This window comes from Homalodisca vitripennis, chromosome 6 (genome assembly GCF_021130785.1).
Source record: "Homalodisca vitripennis isolate AUS2020 chromosome 6, UT_GWSS_2.1, whole genome shotgun sequence".
Taxonomy (NCBI): domain Eukaryota; kingdom Metazoa; phylum Arthropoda; class Insecta; order Hemiptera; family Cicadellidae; genus Homalodisca; species Homalodisca vitripennis.
The window spans coordinates 107,888,928-107,901,445 of NC_060212.1; the positions used below are offsets into that span (position 1 = coordinate 107,888,928).

General features: G+C 30.6%; 1 protein-coding gene across 3 annotated transcripts in view; it reads right to left on the reverse strand.

The window, feature by feature from the left end:
• Nucleotides 1–8,487, reverse strand: part of LOC124364702 (thyroid receptor-interacting protein 11-like) — a 138,216-nt gene extending 129,729 nt beyond the window's left edge. For 2 of the 3 annotated variants that reach the window (XM_046820389.1, XM_046820388.1), the window contains exons 1-2: nucleotides 8,237–8,487; nucleotides 3,636–3,715 (exon numbers count right to left, since the gene is read on the reverse strand). In XM_046820389.1, the coding sequence (XP_046676345.1) occupies nucleotides 3,636–3,715; nucleotides 8,237–8,354 (198 nt within the window). In that variant the 5' untranslated portion in view covers nucleotides 8,355–8,487. The remainder of the gene's footprint in view (nucleotides 1–3,635; nucleotides 3,716–8,236) is intronic. The other variant, XM_046820391.1, reaches the window with a different exon arrangement.
• Between the last annotated feature and the right edge of the window lie 4,031 nt (nucleotides 8,488–12,518).

Below are 12,518 nucleotides of genomic sequence, written 5' to 3' on the forward strand. Positions count from 1 at the left end.
ACAAAAGACACAATAAGTGTGGTAGTGAAGATTTCTACCACCGACCACTGTTGACATCAAGACGGGTAAGAGATGATTCACCATAAAGTTTTCCAAAGAGCCACAGTTGGAGACCATAAGGTAAAATACCCTGGTTCAAAAGGAAGGAAACAAATCTACATTAACTTACTACCTTAAAACTATAATTGATCTCAGATGAACTTGGAGTTTTTGAGGTGTTCATACAAGGTCTCTGATCATCCTTGTTAGAGGTGTGAACTCCTAGGGATTGTTCAATATGTGTTTATCCTAATTTTTATTACTGATAATGGAGATACTTATACACAGCTTACTGTCCTATAATTGGTTCCCAACATGTCTAGATCTATGTTGGAGGCCACAGCTTCTGAATATGGTTCAGTGGAACTGAAAGGGTTTCTGGTCATGAAGACTTTAAATAATAATGATAACTGACATTACATTGAGCTTGACTTCTTTGTTGATGAAATATGAGCTCCCAGTATTTGTACAAAGAATTGATGAACGAGGAGAATTTGTACAAAGAATTGATGAACGAGGAGACTTCTTAATTACGCTTTTGTTATGACCTTCACGAGTATTTCTCCTTATGGTTGTTCCAATCCCCTATTAGAGTCCACTGACTTCAAAATCTAGTATGGCTAGACCTACAGGGTACAGAAAAATGGCTTGTGTTCATTTTTACCAACATCTAAATTACTTCATAGAGCTCAGTCTGATTAATGTGTAATAAATTGGAACAGACAAAAACAAATTTCACACATAATGACAGATAATATATTCATTTACAACAGAAAATTCAAAGAATACAAAAACAAAAAATGTTTTCCTTTTTGTTAATAAGACTCCAAAGGACCCAAAGAGAATATCGGATGAATTTAATAATTTTTTTGCACCACAGCTCTTTTAGTCAATAATAGTGCCAAATCCTCGTTTCAGGATGATATTGAACTAACAGCAGTTTTTGGAGCAACATTAACAACCTTCTGGACCACCATCAATGCATCCAAGGAAGATTTCTGATGTGTACCTGGTGAAATTTACCTAATGATTTTTTTTAATCGTTCAGATATGATCAACACCCTCCAGATATATTAAATGAAAGCTTTTTATAATACATAAAATAATCAATGTATAAATTTATTTTGAATGAATGGATGAAACGGAAACTCGGTCGAACAGATTGATACAGTGCGTGAACTCCTTGTGCTTCCTCCATGAATGTGATATACATTAGCTAAGTAGTATTCATCCTTGTTAATTCATATTTCGAATACGATAAATTGTTCAAATACAATATTTGTTGCTAATTGTTTAGATTTAAATACAACAAATACATTGTTTAATATTTTTGTAAGTGTATTCGTCCTATAATCATGTAAATTTACCCCAAACTACCTTGAGTTACAGAACTTCATCGGGAGTCAATTTTAAGGGCAAAAAGGAAGAACCGTACATTACACATACAAATAATTGAAAATTCTACAATTTTAATTTTCCAGGGACCGCCAAAGCTGAGAACGACCCTGATGCCTGCCCCTCCCCAACCATCACCATCCTGTCCTATTTTTTGTTTCAGATGATGTGCCACCTTGCCACTGGAAGTGCCCATATTGACGTTTTCTCAGTCTTTCACCATCTCTAGTTTGTGCACGCCGATGTATTGTTCAGTGCACTTGGTCCCTCAAAGATCTGTATTGGTGCCTTTCCTGTTTGTAGTTTCAGTAAATGATTTTGCGTTGTCATAGGCATGATTACACTACTCTTTTGGGTCAAACAGTTTATTGTTAAAAGAAAACAAGTCAATTGAAGTAGCTCAAGATAAGTTTTAAGTTAATGGGTTACTTGCTAATAAGAGCAAAGCTGAAAATATTGTCTTTTCATTAATAAATATATAGATGAAGACTCTAAACCTGTAATCTATGAGGATTATATCTAGATAGTAAATTAAGCTGGGAGTCTCAAATAAATCATTTGTGTATTAAACTATCTAGAGTAACTTATTTATTAAGAAAGTGAAAAAAAACTGTGTTATTTTCCCTCAATAATAATTGCAACTTCTTATGTCTTCTTCAATTCTCTTTATTAAATGGCATCACACTTTGGGGTGATAGCTCTCATTCATAAAAATTATTGTAATGACTCTCATGTGTATGTACATATATTTTACCTTAATTAGTGTTAAGGAAAACAAATAACTTACAAATTATAGAAATGATATACACACATATAATACTAGAAGAAGCTAGATAATTGATTGTATTTCCAAAAAGCTAGAAAAATCCACATAAAAGCCACCTGTTTATGAAAATATTTTTTTTTAATAAGCCAATCATACCAAAAGTAGCCTAGTCTGTAAACCTAAGTAGATTCAAACTCATTCTTTCAAATTGGTTTAAAGTAAATGCATTTTATTCTGTCAGTGATTTTTTGGCCTGTGATGTTAGTACACATTAAGATTTTAATTATATTGTTTTACATGTATTTTTAATCTATGTGTGTATGTATTTATTTATATTTATGTATATATACAGTAGATATATTTAGTAAAATTACATTGATTTCAAGAGAATCAATTACACCATTTTAATTTTAGGTCATAGTCATTCTTTTGTTTACTTTTTTAAACATTACTTACAACTTACACTCATGTACCCTTATAAAACTATTTTTGACTTTGTCTATTCCTATTTTAATGACAATACAATTTTTGATTCTTGTTCTGATGATGGTTGGTACTTGCTTCAATACCTCTTTATTCTCAGGTACATGCTTGAGATTTTTTACATCTCTCCTTCTCCTACGTCCAAAAATAAGGGTGTAAAAGTACTTGAAGTTTAACATTGTTCTTATGGAATAAAACCCAAGGTCAGTTCACTACAGCCGGCTCTTAAGATGTGACTATACCACACCGATAAACTTAAGCTTCGATCTATAAGAACAATGATGAACCTTCTATTATTTTAATTTAGGTCAGGAGTGTTTCAAGGAACTACCTCTGTCCAAGGTACAGAGTGTATTATTCTCATCAAATCTTTTTTAGATTTTATATAGACTGTACTGTTTTTCCTTAACTTTGACTATGTTCATAAAAATTTGAGTTTTTTTAAAAAGGAAGAATACTGAAGAACAAAAATAACGTAACATGATGATATAATTTGAAGCGGTCTCAAGCATTTAAATCATAATTACAAAACTATACAGTATTATCTCACGAAACTTTATGACCAAAAATAAAGGAGTTAAACTGTTTAGAACAAAATTATATCTATATATGGAAAAAGAATTAGGGTGGTTATTACAAAAGGAAATTTGTTTAATATTATGAATGAAAAATAATGTAAGATAAACTGTAAATCCAAGTTTTCTATTTTACTTGATCATAATACAATTTTAAAAGTAGTCTTGCGGAATATCTCTAGTACACAATGCAGGCCTAATCAGACATGATAAACAATAAAGTACGATAAAATAGCATTTATAATAATAGGGTACCACCTGTATTGTTGATAGTCAGAGGTTTGTACTTTACCTAAATTTTAAGTGATTGTACATTTTACAAATCAAATTGATCTCTGAACATTGTCCTTGCATATTCCAACATTGAATCAACTTACCTCTTCTTCATGAGTATTATTTGCAGAAACTTCGTTTTTATTCACAGGAAATTGTTCTTTCTCGTTTTGTGATGAATTATCTATAAAAAAGAAACTGAATTAAATTTGGTTCATTTAATTTATTTTAAAATTTCTTACTTTTTAAATGTTTTTATTTCTTAAATAATTACTGTATATTAATAACTATAGTTTACCATTTATATACTAAGCCTTTACATAAAAAAATGTACTATTATAAAATCATATTTACATGAGAGTATAGTTCAAAATTTACAGCAAGATAAATAAATTTGAAACAAATACTTTAAAATATGATTTAGATGAGTTAATTTAGGTAAGTAAACTTGAAAGCGAATTATAATATTCAAATAGCTAATTATTTAAGTGAATAGCTATAATTTATAGTGGATTCAGCTGACAGCGCAATGCTAGTCATAGATTCCTATAACTAGTTAACTGTTATTAAATTTTGTCCCTTTAAGTGTTAGGGAATTATTGGATATCCTTCAATCATAATGTTATGTTACACTCAAATGTATACCATGTATATGTAAATATATTTGGGAGAATTATGACCTCTCCCATAATTTTGAAATTTTCATTTTGAGTGCATATTTTATGAAAGAATTTCAGTTTCTCTTAAGATAAAAGTATTTCTTTAGTCAACCAGGAGCTTTGATTTTGGCCAGGAGCTTGAGGCGTAATCAATGTCCAGATAATAGTTAGACAGCTGAATGCCTGATACATGTCATTGACATTCTCGAACTCGTCCAAAATGCCCAAGACTCGTTACTCACGACTTTATTCAGCAAGCAGACGTTCTGAAGTTTAACTGCCCTTATAACTTTATGTTTTGGACTTTTAATATCCAATTTTCACCCATAAACCAAGGCCTCCAGCGCAAAATGGTCAGAGATAAAGGCGTTGATAACAGAAACTACTGTGTCCGGAGTGTTGGTCATCACATTAAAAGAAAACATATTCAATGCAAGAAAAAGATTGATTTTGAATCTCAATACATTATCTGTCTCCTGTACATGGCATTGAGAAACAATATCAAAAGTTCTTAAGATTTTGACATCGACACTGATGGCTGGAAACATTCATGATCAAACCCTCTGGAATTTCTTTATGTTACCTGATAGGTACTATCTCAAGTGATATTTTTCGTTTATTGTGAGCAATCCAGCACAGCAACACAATACATGATGCCACAGCCTGCACTATTTGATGGCCAGAGCCAAAGCCTCTAGAATTTCAATTTGTTACCTGAGAAATGTTACATTCGTCTCCAGGACAAGTAAATTTGGTATGGTTAAATATAAATAATTGATTAATACTAAGTGAATTGTTATAAATATATTTAATAAGTCATTCATTCCTCCCATATCTGGACTACAATCATCTATTCTCGTCGTATTTTGATGGCAAAAAACAGTGAGAACAATGTTTTAGACAAAAACAAAAATACAGATATATTTCTTAAAATTGTCCATTAAATCAATAGAAAAACAAATTATCAATCAAAAATATTATAATTAAACGTACATTTACACCTCACATTACCATTGCGACTATGATTTAATGAACTTATGGTTTAGAACCGTCTAAGAGCACATTCCAGGCCTTAAGAGCTGCAGATAATTGAATGCTCCAAGGTATGACAATAAACTTTGAACTTCCAATTGCATTAAAGTGGATGTAACCCCTTTTCATAGAGACTTTAATAAGCGGCCTACACTCGTTATTCGATTGCTTTTATCAAACAATTCGATATGTAAGAATCGTACACAACAAGAGTTATAATAAATTACCTTAACAAGAAAAATCTTGTAAATTTCAATTTTAAAAACATAATATAACAATAACATTACAAAACACCAAAACCAAGTATGGCCCTTAGATATCAAAGAAACCTTACAATAATTATAACTTGCCCAGGTTGATACCAATGAGTAAACGCTTTTGTTAAATGGAGGAAAGAATTCAACCCATGTGTTACCAGTAGCCAAACCCACATGTTTGAAGCCACTTAAACAACTCATCACTTGTGAGAAATATCTCACATATTTACCTCATTTTCATCGCCCTTTTAAAAGTCTCAAAATATTAGTTACTACTGCTTGTTTTTTATTGTTTACATTAAAATTACTATGATGACTAATAAGTTGAAATTCATATGCTAAGTTAAATAAATTGTAATATCGAATTATTCCTTCGGATCAAAATAATCAATCAAATAACGAGTGTAGGTTGCTTATTAAAACCTACCCCTTTTTCTGATAAAAAAAGACCATTATATTTGTGTTCAGCAAGTAATTTGGGGAGGGTACGATAAGCGGACCCGGTTTTTTATATCAAAATTGGCAAACGATATTACTTAACCATAACAATCAATATAATCAATCGATACTGATTAATTATTTTGAACAGTTAACTTAAAAATAATCTATATCAACAGCTGTAAACACGTAAGGTAATTTTTCAATTTTACATAAGTAACATTTGTCATTAAAAATGGCAGTCAATTTTAGAAAAATACACGATATTGCTTTGAAAAATGATAAGACATATTTTACGTGGTTTCAACATGTTGGACTCGTACCGAAAAACCCATTATGTGAAATTTGTGGGAAAGAAACAACTGTAACTGTGAGAGGAGCAAATATGGTTGTCTTCAGTTTTCCTAATTTTTGTTATAATAATTTGCTTAATCACTGTAAATATTAAATTAATATTTTAACCCTCCAGCTGGTATGAAACGAATTTTCGTCGCCAAAGGCCCGTCCAATTTGGCAACGACGAATATTTGTCGCCAAAGTAGACATGTACAGTTATTGAAATTTTAGGCAATTAAGGTCATATAAATGATTTTTATTTGATATATTCTGGAACAGCATTAACTATAGTAACGATTTACTGTTCTTACTTCGATTATTGTCTTCTTTGTTTACCATAAAACGTCGTTCTCTGTGGACAGCTGACGTGAACGTAATACGGGTCAACCACATTGTTGTGAAACTGTAAACAAGTGCCGGGTTTTGTGTTTGAGGTTACGAATCCAATAGTATTTGTGGAAATTGTATTTTATAGTGTTTTAGTGTTGTTATTATTGTTTTTTTTAGCTTTCTTAGGTTATAGTTTTAGTATGGGTGAAAACTTTAGAGACCGATAAATCTAGTGACGCTGAGTGGAAAAATGAAACTTTGTATATATTGTACATATGTAAATAAGGTAAGATTAAAATTTATTATTTTATTTTATTTTTGTTTTATCTGTCATACTTATATAAGTAAAAATGCAGTCATGAAATTATGTTTACCCACGAAAAATAATATTTATTTAGAAATCTACGCATTTTTGCAAATAAGTAAATACGCTTGATTTTTCATACAAAGCCCTGTAACACATACGTTTTGAGGTAAAAGTTACAATAATTATATATTTTTGGAATCAGGACAAAATTTTGAATAAGTTATACATTTACAGTTTTGATGTAAAGATTATTGCTAAGCAGTTACACAACGGAATATTTACAAAAATAAGGTCCAAAAAAATGTTTTCTTACATTTAGTAAAAAAAAAAACAAAAATATGTTTCCATGGAAACAATAAGATATTGTTATTATAATGCTCTCCATATAGTTGTGAATACATTGACATATAATAGTTTATATTTGGACTAACAGTTATGAAATGTGATACATTATTAGAAACGTCTGCTAGGCTGTTAAAATAGAGCCGCCAGTACAGAGTGACACCATTGCCAGTTCTAGGGTTAATATAAAACATATGATTGTTATTGAGGACTATACTTTTATATCGATTGATGGTCTAGGATTTGAGATACGAATATTAGGTATCGATGATTACATTCTTCGATATAAAATACCGGGTCCGCTTATCGTACCCTACCCAGTAATTTTATACGGAAGTAGTTTTTTCACAGATACAAACTGTTCTGTTCAAATAACAGTCAAACTACATGACTTGGGATAATTGTAGGCCTACCATTACAATGCTAGTTGTTTTCAATTGAAAGTAGTTTAGGTTAAGAGGAAAGCGACATTACATTGTTGTGCTTACAGAACGGAAGATTTTAAAGCAAAGGCCTATGTTAGATAAGTTATATATAAGATAAGTTAGCCTATGTTGAAATACCTTAAGGGTTGCCTGTGAATATGTTGCTTCCACTAAATTTATTTTTATGTTTTTCCAATCATACGGCCTTACCTATACTTACTTGATTGATGAGACCTATAAGATTTAAATCTGCAATAAACTGACGTGGATCGTTGTAATCCACCAGGTAAAATTCAGGTCACTTTTTAATTTGAGTTTACGGACAATATTCTCATCTTATGATTAAGTTGTGGAAAGGGGCAGATTTCAAGGAACGCCTAACATGTTGTAGAAACATATTAATTGGATGAATTTCTAAAGAAATTGAAAGACCCTACCCTTAGTCAGACACAAAAAATGTACATTTAAATGATTAATTTTTCTAATAACTCACTATTTGTTGTAGACCTATAATTTTTAATGTGTTTATATGTATTACTAGTTAACTTAAAATCAAATAATGTATTAAAATACCCTTACCTTCATTATCAGGCGTATCATGAGAATTTAACCCTATTACGTTCGTAGCAACAATTTCCTTAGTAAAATTTGTTATTTGTCCTTTTAACGAAGAGAATCCTTCACCGAACCATGCCATTATAAATCAAAACAGACTAGATTTGCTATTATTTTTTAAATTTCCGTTTAAATTTAAACCCTTAGTAGAAATAGGGTTAATTATCAAACGTAACAAACATTTTCTGCAACCACTTCACTCTTCGTTTACAAACACAGCTGGGTTTAACAGGACAAATGTCAACATATTAAGAAAAACAGCTGTAAACTGTAAAGTTTTGGCTAACCAAATGTCATACTATAAAACATTATTTTTATTATAACTTTTTAAAATAATTACAATAGGATATATTTGTTCTTTATAAGATGCTGAAGTGTGTAATCTATATGAAATAAGTTAAAAAATCTTATTAAAATCTCAAGTTTGTATTTATTTGATGACCATTCATACATGTATTTGATGAAGTTTCCATTTCTTCATAATCTGATTAAAAATGATAGGATCTTCCCTCTTAAAAGTATAAACGATTTTTTATACATATTCCACTAATTCACATTAAGTGCTTATTGACATCACTGTTGCTCATCAGAGACACTGACCGACACAACCTTGTACGTTACTATTTAAGAACAGCATATGAAGAAAACGTGCTTATTGTGAAATAAAAAAATAACCTGGATTTATTCATGAAAGTTTGGTATGAATCTTAAATTGAGAATACAAACGGCAGCATTTCCTTATCTGGTCACGAAAACAACGAATAGAACATCTAACTAATATTATCTACATTCTACATATCGACTGTACTGAGATAATCGAATAAATCTATTAACGTTTAGTTCTAATAAAATTATTATGATACTAGCTGTTACCCGCGGTTTCGCACGCAATCTTTAGAACCGAAGTCCTTATATTACTTAGTAAAAGCAATTATGATGTAATAATATAATGGAGTTCTATAAAAATTTTAAAACGTAAGTAGGCGTACATCAAGTAGATATTATTTAAGTTCATGGTAAATAGTATCTGAGTTTAATTTAATTAATATGTCATGTTTTGCACGTGGAAGAGCATTTCTGGTTCAAATTAATTATATTTCCAACGTCACAGCTGACCCTGCATTGTTACCCCTATCAAGAAAATACAATACACAGGTCTCGAAAACTTACTTCGGTCAAAAAGCGTCTATTTCTAGCCTTTATCACATATTTATTTTCAGGTCTAAGACATTTTCAGTACCATATTAGAGTTTGCCTTGTCCTGTCGAAGAAAAAAGGTATACTTACGTATATGCCCAAGAACCCTACTTCCATTAAAAAACAGTAGCAGTCGTGGAACTGCCGATAGAAGTGAAAACGGAACTATTAAGTTGAGAGTAATTAACAATACGTTATAGTAGCAGTACATCTGTAATTGTAAATGTGACGCGTTTTTAATTTTCCAATTTTAAAATCCACGAAAAAATATTATCAAATAACTAGAAATCTATTTTACCACGCTAGTAAGATAAATCTTATACCGTAATAATACTCATTTCATGATGAAGAGGTTAAATATTAAATTAAGTTGAGAGTAATTAACAATACGTTATAGTAGCAGTACATCTGTAATTGTAAATGTGACGCGTTTTTAATTTTCCAATTTTAAATCCACGAAAAAATATCAAATAACTAGAAATCTATTTTACCACGCTAGTAAGATAAATCTTATACCGTAATAATACTCATTTTCATGATGAAGAGGTTAAATATTAAAAACATAATTAAAATGAATAATGCTAAATTTTAAATACAAATATTCGTACAAATATTAAAAATGTTTAAAAATATATTCGTTGTTTTCATTATTCATTTATAAGTGAGTAAACACCGAGTGAACAACAGTGAGTTGAACACCGTTGTAAATAATACAATAATATTGCTACGGATAAAGTATATAATTGCAATAACAATTAAACCCACAATATTTTTAAAACTAATAAATTAGTTAAATTAACTTGGTTCTTTCGTAAAGGTATTTTTATTGCACAATAAACTAATTTATTGAGTTAATACGGTATCAGTGAGCCAATGCGCCAACTACAGTTCCGGCAGAAACGTTCACTCATCACTTCATACGCTACTACAGGCTAAACTAAACTTCCAATAAAAAAAATGATAAATTACAAAAAAATATTCATCTATTTTCACACAACTTTCTCGCTGACAAATTTTGTCTGACCAAAATATAAAAAAAAAATCCTCGCTTACTACTTTTTTCTTGTCATTGTAAACGCTATGTAAAATGTAAACAATAATCAAAATTATTTCGAAATTTTTTTAATATTTAAAAATGTAACCAATAGATTGCCAATATTAAGAGCTTTAATTTGACGCATCTTACAGAATTGTACGACATTGGCTTCACTTTTAAATCGCGAGAGGAAGCCGTAAAGGTCACTGATTTTCGCAGTCTGTTTTCATACTCCGCCGGGACAGTTTTAACACAGCGAGACTGACTTTTTCATGCAGGTTAGTAGTCCGCGGCCAAGTGTACGGTTAAAAAACACAGCGAGACTGACTTTTTCATGCATGTTAGTATCATTAGCATGTCGGTGACGCGAACCGAGGATTTTACCCTCTACCAAAACGCTCAACGCGCTTAAAGAAGTTTTCACTTCAAAAATACCTACTACAGACCGTTTAAATTCACTTACTATGTCACAATTTAGCTTTCCGTATTGCCTCGATCAAAATACTATACGAGAAGTTCGATTATACAGATCTTGGAAATCTACTTTAGTCAAAATCATCTACTATGGGCTTTTGTAATATACTTTCCATCTCAAATATTTCCTGAGACATAGCTGGGTTTGCCTTTTTGTCCTCATGAAGAAAATATACACATAAGTAGGACTGAAAAGCCTCTTACGGCCTAGGGAGAAGTCCCACCCATTTCCTATGTACTTTCGGTATAAGGGAGAAATCCTTACTAAGGTTACCCATTCATTTTTATTTATAAGATAAGATAAGATAATTTAAATCTGTTTTTATCAACAGCGATTAAGTAATACAAAATGGATTTAAATAAGTTTATAAACTACATATAAATTATTTTCTGGTGAGCTAAACCTGTAGCCCAAATTTACAGAGACGTCCCGATATTGCTGACTAAGCTTTCGGCAGAAATCCTTTATACCAGTGATGCTAACCTTTAATTTTATAATTACATAATACATATGGTCTTTGCGGTAATTTGAATCCTAATTCAGTTTGTATTAAAAGCAAAATTTTTACGATAAACAACCCTAAATAATTATTTTTGTAGAAACTATGTTGGATGTTCTCTTTAACACTAAGTAACAGTGGGAGATGTGTAAAAGATGTATTAAGTCATTATCATATTTATCCAGAAACACCTCTTCACAACGTTTGAGACGACAGCAATGCTGCTATATAAGATGCAATATTTATGTTATAAAAAGAATATGTAATAATGAGCAGTTATTCACGGGTTCACATGCAATTCCGTAGCCGTTGCTCGTGTATGAGCATTACTTGTTCGATTGAATTATGTTTCCGACCTCAATGCTGAGTTTGCCTTATTGCTATGATGAAGAAAATATGTAAAAAAGTGTACATTCATTGCCATTGTAATGTATTCTGGTCTTAGTATTTTTGTGCAATATTTCGTTTTGCCTTGTTTCCCTGATGAAGAAATATATAATATACATAAACTGGTCTGAGAGCCCTACTTTTCTCAAAATAAAACTCACATGTTTTATAAGTCTTTAAATATATAGTAAATGTTAGATAGTAACTTTGTCTCGTATCTGCGTTACAACACTGACCAGACACTACACACTTAATATTTGCTAAAATTAACAGTGAAATGTATATTTTTAATGTATATGTTTTACTAAAACTTTTTTTTATCTGGATAGTTTCTTACTTTGTGTTCAACAATGGTTTCAGAAAAGGTTGACACAAGAAGTGTTTTTACCATCAAGCTTACTCTAATTTAAACAAATTATATTGGTCAAACTAATTTAAATTCTGTTATTTGGGGCAGAGACGAATTCAACAAATCAGAGATCATTATAATCAGTAACAGCCATTCTTGAGTTATAAATGTAATTAACCCGACTTTGTCTTATATATTTCACTGCCAGATTTATAAAATATATTTTTGTTTTTGTTTGTGCTTCATACTATTTGTACGTGTACGAGAACATTATCTATCCTTAATTTGATAAATCAACCGGAC